This window comes from Dipodomys merriami, unplaced genomic scaffold, assembly GCF_024711535.1.
Source record: "Dipodomys merriami isolate MVZ:Mamm:240054 unplaced genomic scaffold, mDipMer1.0.p SCAF_1, whole genome shotgun sequence".
Classification (NCBI taxonomy): Eukaryota; Metazoa; Chordata; class Mammalia; order Rodentia; family Heteromyidae; genus Dipodomys; species Dipodomys merriami.
Window position 1 is genome coordinate 81,788,292 of NW_027202270.1, and position 16,254 is coordinate 81,804,545.

General features: G+C 34.2%; 1 protein-coding gene across 3 annotated transcripts in view; it reads left to right on the forward strand.

Moving 5' to 3' along the window:
* The window catches only part of Dpp10 (dipeptidyl peptidase like 10), a 1,479,312-nt gene that overhangs the window by 1,343,765 nt on the left and 119,293 nt on the right, over positions 1-16,254 (forward strand). For all 3 annotated transcript variants that reach the window (XM_070024402.1, XM_070024396.1, XM_070024410.1), the window contains exon 8: positions 14,949-15,069. In XM_070024402.1, coding sequence (XP_069880503.1) covers positions 14,949-15,069 — 121 coding nt within the window. The remainder of the gene's footprint in view (positions 1-14,948; positions 15,070-16,254) is intronic.

Below are 16,254 nucleotides of genomic sequence, written 5' to 3' on the forward strand. Positions count from 1 at the left end.
ATGTGATGAATTATATTGATTTGTGTATATTGAACCAGCTTTGCATCCTTGAAATGAATCCTGTTTAATCATAGTGTATGATTTTTTTGATGAGTTGTTGAAGTAGATTGGCCAAATTTTTTTTATTAATAAGTTATTTTTAATTGTGAAAATACCATACAGAGGGGTTACATGAGCAAGGTAATGAGTGCATTTCTTATCCAGCATTGTTGCCTCCTCCTTTGTTTCCCCTTGTCATCCTTGCCTTCCCGTTTCTCCCCAGTTCCCACCAAAGTTGTAAAGTTGTTTTTTTTTTTTCGACATAACGACTTGTACATCTCGTTGTTACAATGGGTCCACCTGTATCCCTACTTAAACGATTTGTTCTTTCCCTTCCCCTCCACAAATTATACCAACATCAAATACAGTGAAAGCAGGGGTTATACCATGGGGAAGGGACAACAAAGAAATCATCTTATAAATATGTTAGAAACAATAACAAGAAAGGAAAATCATTAGAGTCCTTATCTTGGTGTTCATTTCACCTAACATTAACTTGTCTGACCATTTCTGCTTGTCTCAGACATATACTAGTTATTACAAATAAGGGAAACCATGGACCTATGTTTCTTTGGGCCTGGCTTACTTCACTTAATATAATTTTTTCCAAGTCTTTCCATTTTCTAACAAATGGGGCAATGTAATTCTTTCTGATACCCAAACGATCACAAACAAGACCATACTAAAGCTACCAGCACAACTATGTTTATTGCAGCATTATTTACCATAGCTAAGATATGGAACCAACCCAGATGCCCCTCAGTAGATGAATGGCTCAAGAAAATGCGGTATATATACATAATGGAATTCTATGCCTCCATCAGAAAGATTGGCCAAAATTTTGTTGAGAAGTTTTGCATTGATCTTCTTCAAAGAAATGTGTCTATCGTTTTCTTTCTTTGATGAGTCTCTGCCTATTTTGGGATGAGGGTTATGAGGCTTCATAGAAGGAGTTTGGTAGTGAACTTTCACTTTCAATTTCATTGAAGAGTTGGGGGAATGTTAGTGTGAGTTCTGCTTTGAAGGCCTTGTAGAATTCAGTTGTAAATCCATCTGGTCCTGACCTTTTCTTGGGTGGGAGGTCTCTTATTGCTGTTTTTATTTTGATGCTTGATATGGGTCTGTTAAGTTTGTTTAACTCATCTTTGTTTAGTTTGGGCAAGATCCTAAACACATCCTACTTCAGCTCCTTACCTAAGTTTTCAGTAATACTTTATGACTCACTAGATTATAGAAACGTTATATTGCCTGTAAAATTTTAAACTCCTCATCTTTTTAGTTTGAAATGTGAGTTCTTCAGCCACAGTGCCTCTGAGACAGTTTCTGTTTCCTTTCATGCAGAGGTCATGTTAAAATGACATTACAGTTACAAACATATAAGGAAACCTTGTAATCACCATATTTCCATGTTTAACCCTCCCCCACTTTCATCCATTTTTAAACTTTATTCATTGGAAATTTAGAATATGTTTTCCCCCAAAGTAGTAAATATATATTTACATATTCCTTAAACAATATAAAATTTGCTATGTCACTAAGCATTAGCAATTGACAAAATTCTGATTTTTCCAGGAAATCTATGCTATGTTCACGATAGTGGTTTTCTGGCCAATACCATGCCCAAGGAAAATACAAATAAATTAAATGCATGCAAACTTTAAACCATAATTTGCAATGACAATGGGGTGACATTTACAAAGGCAGATGATTACTTAGAGTAGATTAAAATATGAAAGTTCTCTGCTAAGAATTCAAGCCTAAAGACTTTTGCCTTTATATTTATGTGATGAGGAATAATGCACTAGTAATTTTTGTAATTAGAAAAGGCAGAGTGTAAGGAATGAAAAAAAAAGATTCTGAATTGTTAACTTGATAGACATCAATGAAAACTAAAAGGTGAGACAAAAGTGAAAATCTTATTACTGACTACCAACAGATATTACTGAGAACCAGAAATTACTATTTTATATACCTTCTTATATGCTTTCATTTCCCCAGGGCTTTCAGAGTACATTCTTTTCTTTTGCATACATGTATATATATCATAGGAATATGTGTATATGTATAGAAATATATACACATATATATATATATCACATGTAGTATATAGTTATATCCACAAAGCACAAAGGGTAGTCTAATCTAAAGAGTATTATGAGGTAGGAAAAAATGAAATAATGTCACTACTTTTATTCTGAATCTGAAATTATATTTAAATGTAAATGATTTATCCTCAGTTTATCATTGTTTCCATTAAATGTTAATAAAAAAGATTAATCAGAACATATAATTTAATTCTGGACATCAGAATTTAATTACCAAGTCCAGTTTTCCATGTCTATTTTACTAATTTCTACTATTCTGAAGGACATAGTAAAAATGTTTTGATGTTTTTGATTTGCAATAAAAATTAAAACCTATATTTCTTCATTTGTAGCAGAGGATGCCTTGAAATTTCATGAAGTAGAATAAAGTGTAGAGCTGTAGGGAAAATGTCCCTGGGAGATAGCCAAGCCTGGTTCCACCTTCTGCATTTTTCAATTTGTTTTCTTATCAGTATGCCCATAAACTGGAAAGCAGTAGGCACAAACCCACTGATAAGCACAGGAGAATTTCTTCCAGTCTCTTGACCCTCCTTCATGGAAACTCTTTTAAGGCTTTTGAAGTCCCCATTTGAAATAAAAAGTGTTACAACACAAACGTAAAAACAAATTATTTTAACCTTGGAAGCTGGAGTGCATAGCAGCATACATTTTGCTACTTATTTTGAATGGATGAGAGCCAGCATATCTAGCTGGGAAGAAAGAGGTTAAGTCAACTCACTCCCAAATTAAAGAAAGATAACTTTCTTACCCATGAAATTGTAAAGGTTAAATGGTTGCATGCCACATGCTAATTTAAGATTCTGGGAGTAAGCAACAAAAATGGGTTCATGCTCATTTCAATAGAAAATTAATTCTCTCCCTCCCTCCCTCCCTCTCTCTCTCTCTCTCTCTCTCTCTCTCTCTCTCTCTCTCTCTCTCTCTCTCTCTCTCTCACACACACACACACACACACACACACACACACACACACACACACACAAAACGGTAAGCTTTCAGAACCAATGAGAAGCATGGAATTCTAGGACTACAAAATGGGCAGGAAACAGGAAGGGCTAATATTTTGAATTTACAAATGTGTTCAGGAAATTTTCATGAAGTTATTGTGGCAAAAATCTGTCAGAATTTTTTAAATGGCAGTTTAGCCATGACCATTCTTGTCCCCCGTTACTGGAGCATGGAAGGTCCGCTGGTTAGGTTGAGAATAGTTGCTGAAATTCAAGTTCAGACAAATTCAACTCAGACAAGGAGGCAGCCCAAGTTACCCATGATTTATCTGTCTTTTTGTCTTTATAATGTGGGCTTTATGAACTGGGCTTGCTATCCATACTCTGCTAACCACTTACACTGTCATAATGCACAAGCACTCCAACTGGAAGAGAACTTCAAATAAAATATTAACAATTAGTGTTTATTCTAGAGAAACAGGGCTATGGTTCTTCACTTATTGTCTGCAAATACTTAAGAATTCCTTTCAGCATAACTATATAACATGTTTAATTATTTCAGGATTTTTATTTTATATTTTTGCCTACTTACTGATAACTGCAATAATTTAAAAATGAAATGTGTACAGGTCCAATGACTAATATATTTTTGGTATAGGAGCTTGGGCTTGAATTCAGGGCCTGGGCTCTGAACCTGAGCTTTTTTGCTCAAGGTTAATGCTTTTCTATGTGAACCACAGCTCTTGGGCTCTTGGGTGGTTAACTAAAGATGAAAGTCACTTCCACTTTCCTGCTCTGATTGACTTAAAATTTCAATCCTCAGATCTCAGCCTTCTGCATATCTAGGATTATAGGCCTGAGCCTCTGGTTCACAGCATGATATTCATTGTTTTTAAACATATAGATCTATGGAAAATGTTAATGTCACTTCCTCTACAAAATAGGAAAGTGGAGGACAGAGAGCTGAAGTGATGACATTCTCCAATATTGGGATGATTAATTGACAATGTCAGGAGTGTATGCTGGGTCTCTGTAGGAGATATCTCATTGGGAGTGGGGAAATGAGCCCTAATAGAGAGCTTTCCTAGTAGATTTGTAGTAGGTTTACCTCCAGCACTGGAAATAAATTCATGATAAATACACAAATATAATAATAAAGCAAAATCTCATTTTCCATAGGACAATAAAGTTATTTTTCAGATAACAAAGTTGTTATTGAGTAGCTCACATCTCTTTTGTTTATTTTTAAATTTTTTTCAATACTTAACATCTTGCTTTTGTTCATTTTTTATTTTCCATTTTGCCTTCTCTATCACTTATATTAGGTAGTAATATTTCCCCCTAAATGAATGTCCTATTTTGCTGTATGTGTATTAATCTGTATGTGCTTATATCAGAAAGTTAATGTAAACCATAAGCCATTATATTTTTGTCTCTGTATCCTCAAAGGTTAGCATATTGACTACTGTGTACTAGATGCTGGATATATACAGAGAAAGTGAGAGACAGAGTGAGAGAGGAGAGAGAGAGAGAGAGAGAGAGAGAGAGAGAGAGAGAGAGAGAGAGAGAGAGAGAGAGAGAGAGAGAGAGAGAGAGAGAGAGAGAGAGAGGAGAAGAAGAACAGGAAGAGGGAGAAGAATATAGAAAATGAAGGATTAGAAAATACCATTCCCAGGTCCTAATATATCACTAAGTATCAAAAAATATTTTTAAAATAGCAATAACATTGATAACTAGATTTTTTACATGGGTTTCTATTTATTTATTTATAATTATCAAAATGAGTGATTCATTCCATGGTCTTCTCCTAGGCTAAATGAGTTTATGGACTGATACAACCCAGAGACAGTCTGTTATTCATTGATTGGAGGTGGTATTTTCATACTTTTATATAGTATTCATTTGCCTTTGACAAAAGCATTCATGAATGCAAAGGAATTGGACATGGGAAAGGTCTAAAATTCATAGGTATGAATTTAAGACAAATGCACACATGTCACTTTTGGAAAATGCATAATATTCTGTAAAGGTTTTCAGAATTAAAAACTTTGAAAGGGCTTCCTGATGTGAATAATTGCAAATGTCAAAGGATGAGAGTTCCCCTATTTCTAGAATGTCAGCTCCTGATGCACAGGTGACATGAATGATTGCAATAGGTTGTCCTATCTCCCTGAGATGCAAAATGAAGCAGTACTTCATAACCAACAGGGAGATTTATTTAACGCGAAAATGTCATAGGTAATCAAACTATTTAACATTCTCTCATAGCTTTACCCTGCACTAAGTACATGGACACAAATTATTCAACATATATTGACAATGTATGGAAATAATTTTGTAAAGTTGAATGTGACACTATGGCTTTCAGTGAAATATTGATAAAAATCCTTTTGGCAATATTTTAGATGGGTTGTAAGTATCAATATAAATTGCACAAAATACATTTTGCTTTGCTTTAGTTCCATTTTAGCAAGTATGCTGCAAAGAATACATTGCTGATCGTTGTGAAACTCACTTCTGCATTATGGCAGAGTGGAAACAGAGCGTTGCTTGCACACTAAAAATCTCCATTCTGTCTTCTACTAGTCACTATTTCACTCCAAAATTAATCATGACACAGAATGGAAAAAAAGCAATATTGGCTCTTAAAAGTAGTACTGCTATGAACATTTGTGTATCTGCTATACAAATAAACACACAGGGATTAGCTAGCTTTTATCCATCCACATCTATTTCTATTAGCTGTCTATAAAAGACGAGTTTAGTGGCTGAATCATTTAGGTACACAGACGTTCTTCACTGGTTAAAACTATTACTGAGATTTAAACAATGCTTGTACCAGCTCCCCTTCTCTCTAGTAGTACATGAGAGTTTGGGCTGCTTCACATCATTGGCAATACTTACTACTGGCTTAAAAAAAATTAAGCCAATAATAAGTCTGAACTACTTTGATCATTATTTTCCTTTTTTATGTTACTAAAAGTTTTTACTTCAAGACTTGAAAAAATAATCTCCCCAAATGTTCCCCAGAATAAAATGACACATGTTGCTTGGAGAAAAACATATTTTTCACTGCTTAAGAGACTCAAATGTATTAGGGGGACTGTGCCTAAATTAATCCCAACAGTTTTATTTATTCAAAAATGTAAATGTTGCTGGGTTGGCCACTAGTGGATCATACCTAAAAACCTAGCTACTCAGGAATCTAAGATGTGAGGAGGTTGGTCCAATGACAGCCTGAGGCAAGAAAGTCTGTGAAACTGTTAGCTCAAATTAACCATTAAAAAGCTAGAAGTAGCAATGGAAATGGGTTCTTTTGGTTGTTGTTGTTGTTCATCTTTTTTCTTTTATCTCTCTTTGGGACAAAGAAATGGAGGGACAAAGGAAAGGGGAAAACAGAGAGGAAAGGGGGTAACATTGTCCCAAAAAGAAGTGTACGCTTTACATGGTGTATGTAACCATAGTCCCTCTTTACATACCCTTTATTATAAAATTTTTTTTAATGTCTAGAAGTGGACCTGTGGACCAAGTAGTAGAGCACCAGCTTTGGAAAAATAAAGCTTAGTGTCAGTGCCCAGGACCTGAATTGAAGCCCCAGTACTGGCACAAAAAAGAAATGAAAAAGAAAATGTCTTGCAATATTTTATGTGGGTGATGGAACTTAAAGTGACTTATTTTTCAACTATTTTCCTCTGATATCAAAAGTATTCATGTTTGCGTAAGAATATGATATAAAAGTATATATATATATATATGAACAGTCATCCAAATGCTGGTAGAATCTGTTCCTAATTGCCAAAACATCTTTGTAACACATTGAATTAAGTTTAAGAAATGTTTAGTGTATGGAAATATACAATCTTAAAAATGATGAGCTGATTATGTTTGCAAAGTCAAAATTTGTTCCTTTAGAAACAAAGGCAAAAGGTTCAACACACATTTTTGGAACCAGAGTGGGGCCAAAAAAGTACAATGAGGCTGAAACCTATTTTTTTTAATTTTTTATTATGAACTTACTGTACAGAGAGGTTACAATTACATGGGCAATATAGTGAGTACATTTCTTATCAAGCATTGCAGCCTCCTCCTTTGTTTACCCTTCCCATCCCTTCCCAGCCTATCTCCCCCCCCTCCCCCCATACCCCCCACCAATTCCCTCCCCCGCCCCACTCACCAAAGTTGTAAAGTTCGTTTTCGACATGAAAACTTGTACTTCTCATTGTTGCAATGGTTCCACCTGTATCCTTATTTAAATGACTTGTTTTTTCCCTTACACTCCATAAATTATACCAACACCAAATATAGTGAAAGCAGGGGTTATACTGTGGGGGAGGGACATACAAAACAACAAAGAAATAATCTTATAAATGTGTTAGAAACAAATGCATGAAAGAAAAAAATCATTTAAATACATATCTAAAGGTTCATTTTCCTAACATCACATTATCTGACCTTTTCTGCTTGACTCAGACATATACTAGATATTGCAAATAGGGGAAACCATGGGACCTATGTTTCTTTGGGCCTGGCTTACTTCACTTAATTTTTTCCAAGTCTTTCCATTTCCTAACAAATGGGGCAGTGTCATTCTTTCTGATGGAGGCATAGAATTCCATTGTGTATATATACCACATTTTCTTGATCCATTCATCTAATGAGGGGCATCTGGGTTAGTTCCATATCTTAGCTATGGTAAATAATGCTGCAATAAACATAGTAGTGCTGGTAGCTTTAGTGTGGTCTTATTTGTAAACATTTGGGTAAATGCCCAAAAGTGGGATTGCTGGGTCATAGGAGAGCTCTATGTGAAGTCTTTTGAGGAACCTCCATACTGCTTTCCAAAGTGGCTGAATAAGTTTACACTCCCACCAACAATGAAGTAAGGTTCCCTTCTGTCCACATCCCCTCCAACATCTGTTGTTATTAGCGTTCTTGATTTTTGCCATTCTAACTGGTGTGAGGTGGTATCTCAATGTTGTTTTGATTTGCATTTCTTTTATGGCTAGGGAGGTTGAGCATTTCTTCATGTGTCTATTGGCCATCCTTCTTTCTTCTTCAGAGAAGTTTCTCTTTAAGTCTTTCGCTCACTTATTTATTGGGCAGTTGTTTCTTTGAGGATTTGTTGTTGGGGGATTTAATTTTTTGAGTTCCAAGTATATTTTAGATATGACACCCTTGTCTGTTGTATGGCTAGTGAAGATCTTCTCCCAATCCGTAGGCTTTCTATTGATCTTGCTAGCTATGTCGTTTGCCATGCAGAAGCTCTGCAACTTTATGCAAACCCATTTGTCCAACCTTTCTTTGATTTGTTGTGTTTCCAGGTCTCTATTAAGAAAATTTTGGTCTGCGCCAAGGAGACGTAGGGTTTCTCCTATTCCATCCTGTAATGTTTTCAGTGTCTGCTTTGACCCCGAGGTCTTTCATCCATTTGGAGTTGATTCTGGTGCAGGGTGATTGATAAGGATCTAGCTTTAGTTTTCTACATGTAGTTAACCAATTTTGCCAGCACCATTTGCTGAAGAGGCTGTCTTTCTTCCATTCTATTTTTTTTTTTAGCTCCCTTATCGAAGATTAGATGGCTATAGGTCTGTAGGTTCATTTCTGGGTTTTCAATTCTATTCCATTGTTCCTAAGGTCTGTTCTTGTGCCAGTACCAAGCTGTTTTGATTACTATGGCTTTATAGTAGAATGAGGCTGAAACATATTGATAGGCTGAGAGAAAAGGAACTATAACCTTGTTGTCTGATAGTTACAGGTTAAAATAGTGCAGGGTGGTAGATAAGAACTGAATCTGATTTGAAAAGACTACATCCATGCTGGAAATGTCAGCAATGATTGATCCAAAAAAGGAAACTTAAGAGGATCTGAGTGAAAGGCACAAAAACATTGGCTTTAGAACTAAACATTTAATGCAGAAATATTTCCGACATACATTAGAGATAAAGTTCCATTTTGACAATTATCATTCCTAGTTAAACAGAATATTTGGATTATCCTTATCCTAGAAGTCTCCCATTTCTGTCATCTATTTTTTTATTACCAATCATTACATCCTTAAGTATTTCCCAAATAATATACGTACTCATCAACAACTATACAGAAACAATTATTGAAGAAATATTTGGTCCCGTTTTCAAGCTTCTCTATGGTTTGGGGTGAAATTAACTTTTAGAGGAACCATACATAGACAGTCTATACAACTTTTCTCCAAATATTTCTGAAGCTGTCAGTTTGGCTTTAGCTCATTCTGTGCCCCCAGTCTTAGTCTCCTTCTCTGTCAGGGGACAGAAATGTTATCTGGAAACAGTTTCAGTAATAACCAAGTGGAAAGATTGCTCTGGCATCATTAATGTCCACCAGGGATGCACAATGAAAGCCTCTACAACCAAGAATTCCCTATGTATAGATGGATAGATGACAAAATGTATAGATAGATAGATAGATAGATAGATAGATAGATAGATAGATAGATAGATAGATAGATAGATAGATAGATGATAGATAGCTAGATATAGCTAGATATAGATATACCTCTGTTCTAGGTGTGGGAAACATTCTTCTTACTATCAGTTCAAAAGACATTTAATTGAGGAAGCTCGTGTTACAGGTTAATTTCTATATTTCCCTTGTCATTTTTATTAGCACTAAACTTAATGTTGGCAATTTATTCATAGTATGTGGACTCTCATAGTTTACAAACACATATAAATCAAACCCCTTGCCATTGGGGAAAAGTACAACAAAATGACTAGGACAATGTTTTCTCTCATTTGTGGAAGCTAGGGGGGAAAATATCCAAGCATAAAACCAAGACCAGGAAAATGAGAACAGAGGAAAGGGGAAGAAACAAAAGAGAGTGATAAAGGGGAAGAGATATAATCAAATATTGTCTAATCATATATGGAAATATCATGATGACACAGCTTAATATACACCAGTAAAAAATGATAAATAGGAAATGCACTCATTACCTTGCTCATGTAACTGTAATCCCTCTGTACATTATTTTACAATAAAAAATATATCTATATATGAAATATCTGCTTTCATTTGTCAGGATAGCTATTGTCAAACAATCAAGCATTCAAGAAAACAAGTGTTGCCTAGGATGCCCACCTTTACACTCACTTATACTTTGTAGGAACGAATCCAATTTAGTACTATAAGTAATATATGAGAATTTCTCAAAAACTATTAAAAATAAAACAAAACAAAATGAAGCTATTTTGTTATATAGTAATTCTATATTCATTATTTTTTAAATACAAGTATTCTAAAATGAAAGTATATGAGAATACTACATTCCTATGTTTATACTTCACTATTTATAATAACGAAGATATAAAATGGCATCAATCAATAGATGAATGGAGAAATAGTCTTTCTATTTGTAATGAAATCCTGTTGAGCTTTCACTGTATTCTTGTTTTTTGGTATAGTTTTCCCCAGGCTTGAACTCAGTTCCTCTTGATCACAGCTGTTGTTTTACCTTTTGAGCTAAGCTTCCAGTTGGCCTTTTGCAGGTTAATTGGAGATAGAACCCCTTAGGCTTTTCTCCCAGGCTGACTTTGAACTGCAATCCCCTGGATATTAACCTTTTGAGCAGGATTTGTATTCCTGTAATCCAGAGCTGGTTTGGAATTACTTTTTTTTTTTAATGCAAACTACTATGAAAGCCAATGCCAACACAGACTAATTCCACTGTACATTTGTACATCCTAACACCATTACAAGGCACAGGAGAGATTATTTTTAATTGTTAAGTTTTTTATTTGAGATTATCATGAAAATCATTCAAATTAGTAAATGTGTAATTGATTCTCAAAAATATTTTAGGCAACATAGCTCTAATGCTCAATTACATTTTTTTCATTTAAGTTGGCTAAAAGTATGTGAGAGTATTGTTATTACAAACCATTATCACTGTATCAGTCACAGTAAGCCATTTATGATTTCATTACTCTCAACCCCAAAGTTTAATGACTCCTAATGTCAAATGTTGACTTCTTATCCAGTTGTGGTACCCCATTCCTGTAATCCCCTCACTCAGTAGGCTGTGGCAAGAGAGTATCAGAAGTCTGAGTGCAGCCCGATCTACATAGTTACAACCTGTCACAAACAAACTGATTTATTTCTATTATATGTCTGTAGTTTGTTGGTTCTGAGTAAAAATGACGTTTGCTCACTGTCTCTTCCAGGAACAATTCTGAGTACTGGGTTTGCCAAATCTGAAACATGCAGAATTGCTAGATGAGAAATAGATGACTTTGTCCTGCGTGTGGACTTGGGGCATACAAGACGTGATTGTTGTTGTGGAAGGAGGAAAAGAAGGCAGATTAAAATTGACTGTTAAAGACCCTTGCCTGTCAATAACATTCTTCTGTCCAGTCATTTGGTGATGAATAGTATTGGCTAGCACATTCAATAGAAAATTTCTTAAAATTTATATTACAATTTTCACAGCAGCCAATTCGATACATTTTTTTTTTCCAACTGTTCTTTTGCTCTTTGGTGATTTCTCCAATTTTAAGTGTTTCATGGGTAAATTAAGAACACTCATTCTGAAAAACTGGATAGTTGTCATGCTCTATAAATATGAGTTAATTGATCATCAAGCTAGCCATTTCTATTTATTAGAATGATAGGTGGCTCACTGAAAGAATTGATTAATGGCATCAAAATAGTGTGACAGTTTAATCAGTAACATGAGGATAAATGGTAGTAGACTTTGTCATATATTCAATATGATTTATAGCTTATTGAAATCCTTGATGCTATTATTTGGATCAATTTGAATTTCATCAAATTCCCCAAATAATACAGAACATTCCAAGCTCTTGTCAACATAGTGGTTAGTTTGCGGTCAAGTTAGTTAAGAAGAATAAAATTCAGCAAATAACCTTGATAATTGGAAAAGTAGCTAGAAGTTATAATTTTTCTTTTCAAGCTACAGTTTGAACTAAGAGCCTCCTGCTTACTAGACCTCTTGACCAACACTTCTAATCTCTCTAAACTTTTGTCATTTTTAGAATAGAATCTCAAGATTTTGCTCAGCATTGGAACATAATACTCTGATCTATGACACCCATAGCTGCAATTATAGCATGAAACACTATAGACAGACAGACAGACAGACAGACAGACAGACAGACAGAGGTGTGGGCAGTGTCCCTTAGCTCTATTTCTCTCAAGGCTAGCACCCTACCACTTTGAGCCACAGCACCACTTGTGGGTTTTTCTGTGATTAATTGCAGATAAGAGTCTCATGAACTTTCTTGCCTAGACTGCCTTTGAACCAAGATCTTCAGATCTCATCCTCATGAATAGACAGAATTATAGGAATGAGTCACCAAGGCCCAGCTTAAGCATATGTTTTATGAAGAGGCAGACACTTCTTTTTTCTTTTTCCCCCCTTCTTTCTTTGTTACTGGCAAAATGAACTTGTGGGTATTTACTACTGTGGCCTTCAATGGAGTGGCATTAACATTCTGCTTCCATTTGTTTTTGTTTTGTTTTTTTCAACTCGGGAGCAGATGCCAGTTTCATATGGGTTGTGAACATCATCCAAGCTGTTCTTCAAATATAAATGTAATTACTGGTCAATAGCCCTGGATAATTTACACATCTGTTGAAATTTTGGAGGTTTTATTAATTAATATGACTCAGAGTTATTTTCCATTTGGATAGCTGAGAGCTACTTCCGATGAAGACACACAGTCCCAACCACAGCTCAAGAATAGATGTGAATAGTCCCAGCCAGGAGCCCTATATAAAAAGTTCAGCTATAACTAAGGGATTTTTTTTCTCTCAAAGAACAGCTTTGTGCATCTGTGTGACAAGCGAAAGATCTAAAGCTTAAGTGTTAGATGGCTAAAATATGGGTAATATTTTTCTTATCAGGGAAGGTGAAGTTATTAAATTCAATGTCATGCAGTATTATTACACTAGAGAGAATACTGAAGTTTTTGCCTAGATGTGATGATCTTCATGCTTTGGGTAAGAATGTTATTTGCTATTTCCTAGTCCATCTGAGAACTTTCAAATGGAAGTGAAAGCAGTGGATACCATTTGCTAATGTATTCTCCTTCCACTCTACATCTTCATCCCTCTTCCTTCTACTATCACCACTGCTATCTGATCTACTGTCACTCCTGAAGCATATTTAACTTAATTATAAAAGGCTGGCTGGCAGTATGGGATAATTTATAGATGGATTGAAGTCACAAGGATTTTATTTCTTTTGAATTGTAGGCTATTAAACACATAAGAATTTGAATCATGTTATTGTAAAGTCAGCCTTGCTTTATGTAAGATTCAGGTGTTGTTCTATGTTCCCTATAGCTGTAATATTCTATCTTTACAATGGATCAGTCAGGTATATATATGTCTCACTCCTAATTTATATTCAAAAATTTAGAAATAAAACACAATACACCTGATTTATGGAACTATAATCCCTCTGCATATCACATTTGTGATATCTGTTTAAAAAGCAAAACAACACAAAACAAAATCCTTAGATTTATGAGGGTCAAGAGCATTACCAAGAAAGCAGGATTTTAAATGTAAACTTATTCTGAAGCCCATGCTTTCAAGAACTTTCTGTACTCTCCTTTTTCTAATCCCAAAGTTCTTATCCTTAGATTAGCATCACTACCTTTAATGTGTGTGTGTGTGTGTGTGTGTGTGTGTGTGTGTGTGTGTGTGTGTAACATTTACTGAGATTATACCCTTCGCTAAATCCCTCAGAATAGATTATAAAGCAAATTTTCAGATATTAAAATTGATTCTGTTACTGCACATCAGTGTTTAAATGTCTGGGACCTCACAATTATTTGGACAAGATATGGGAATGTTGCTGTTTGCTACATTTGCTCTCCTATTTTGATCCTGCCACACGTTTAACTCATGGATGCTGAGGTATCTTTCAGCTCCTTAGTAGAACATTTGATCTAAGGAACTTTTTGATTGGCTGTATTTGACTTCCCAAATATGTGGAAGAAATGTGGTTTACGAAAGTTGGTAATACTATATATGTATATATATATATATAGAGAGAGATGTATAGATATATGTATAATACTGTATGTATAAAACATTTCAAACATTTGTCATTAAAGATATTGAGAAAATGAATAGTTTTGTCTTACAAGCTATATAGCAAAGGAGTAATTGTTTGTGTAGGCATTGTGGTTCTTGTGTTTGTACCATTGTTGTTATTTTGGAAGATGTTGTGATATGTTCAAATTGAAAGTTCTCAACTTTCTGATCCAAGGCTATTATTGATGTTTATAATTTAAGAAGGATTTGTCTGGGAACACTGCCATTTCATGAATGTTTTTATTATATCATTCAGAAGAATTTTTTAATCGCCATGTATTATTAGTGAATCTTTGAATGTACCAGATAGAAACAGGTAGACTTCCTAAGGGTTATTTTGGCTACCAAATGCATTTTAGGAAAAGACCCCAAATTGAAGCTTTTCAAATGGCCAGTTGACAGTTACTAAAACGATACCTAGTTTTAGCTATCTGTCTCTCAAGAATGCAAAATAGTATCTGCAACCAAACTAATGTTATGGCATAGAAGGAACAATATTAAGTAGATTTAATATTGATGCAGAAAGTATGGATCTCAAAGTAGCAATACCAAGTCCCATGAAATTTCTAAATGATAGTCTGATGTTGGTAGGATAGGGAAAGAAACAGCTATTAATAAATAAATAAATAAAATGTAAATATGTGCATGGAATAAATGTTCTTGAAAGAATGCTTGAAATATGTAGCTTCCTTCGTATCATTTTATTATATGAAATATAATATCTTGGGTTTGGTTCTGTTTCATTTGTTTTCTGACACAGATTTATATTTTTGAAAACAATATCTACTATCAACCCGACATAAAAAGCAGTTCATTAAGACTTACATCATCTGGGAAAGAAGGAGTTATTTTTAATGGGATTGCTGATTGGTTATATGAAGGTGAGTTGAATAGTTTTACTTTCTAAAGAATGCGTATCACATATTTTCATACAAAATATGCAAGAAAAATGTTCATTCTATAGTAATACTTAAAGCTGTATTTTTCTGCTCATTTCCTTTTAAAATTGTCTCATGCTTTCTTTCCATTGAATGTGCTCAAACTTTGACTGGTTTTGATTTATATCTACCTACCTTAATTCACATTTATTACATATATGAGTGAGTGGGTAAGTCTGTATGTGTATGTGTATGTGTGTACAAACATTGTTCAGACTGGATTAATGTCATATCACTCTGGAATTAGAAATGATACTCTTGTGTCAAAAGTCTCACAAAAACCATTTGATTTTACTTTTCTCTTTAGGGATATTGTAGTCTTTAAAAGCCATTGCACAGGGAGCAAAATAATGCTACCTGAAGAGTTATTTTCAATAAATATTGCTTAAAGTTTCAATAATATCTGAGAACATAAAAATCAAATGGCTGATCAAAATACCTATTTTGATTGTATACTAATTATCTATCATTTGAGTGGTAGGTAGGAATTCCCTCAAGAATACTCAAAGCTGGAGTTTTATGCTCAATGATTAGATTCTTCAACTGATCTTGACAAAATATATATGATGTAAAGTTATCATATTTGATTATAAATTTTAAAGTTCAGAATCTAATAATTTGGTTTTATTTCCCAAGCAATACTTTCAAAGCAGTCTCTCTCCTGATATTTGATATTTTAAATTCTTTAATAAAAACAAATCTTTCAAAGCACTCACTTAATAGTCATTAGTAATGGCAAACTCGATTCCAATTATTAGTCCAGTCACTAAAATAGAGCATATATTTAATAAAATCCTTAAGGACCCTATATTTAACTACACAGATTTTGTCAGGTAGAATTCTTTTATTAATGAGTTGTATTCCTTGAAATTACATCTAGACATGTAAATGTAATTGTGATCCTTTACTATTATATGTGTATGTAGGCATATTTATATATATTTATGGTATTTTTCCATATATATGCATATGTGTGTGAATGATAAGATCAAATAATAAAAGTTTTTTTGGAGGTCACACTTTATCTTGAGAAATAGAATATCAGTAATAATTATCAGTAATAATAATTTTATGAAGGCATAAAAACTAAAATTAAAATGCATACAAGTATAAAATGGCTTCAGCCAA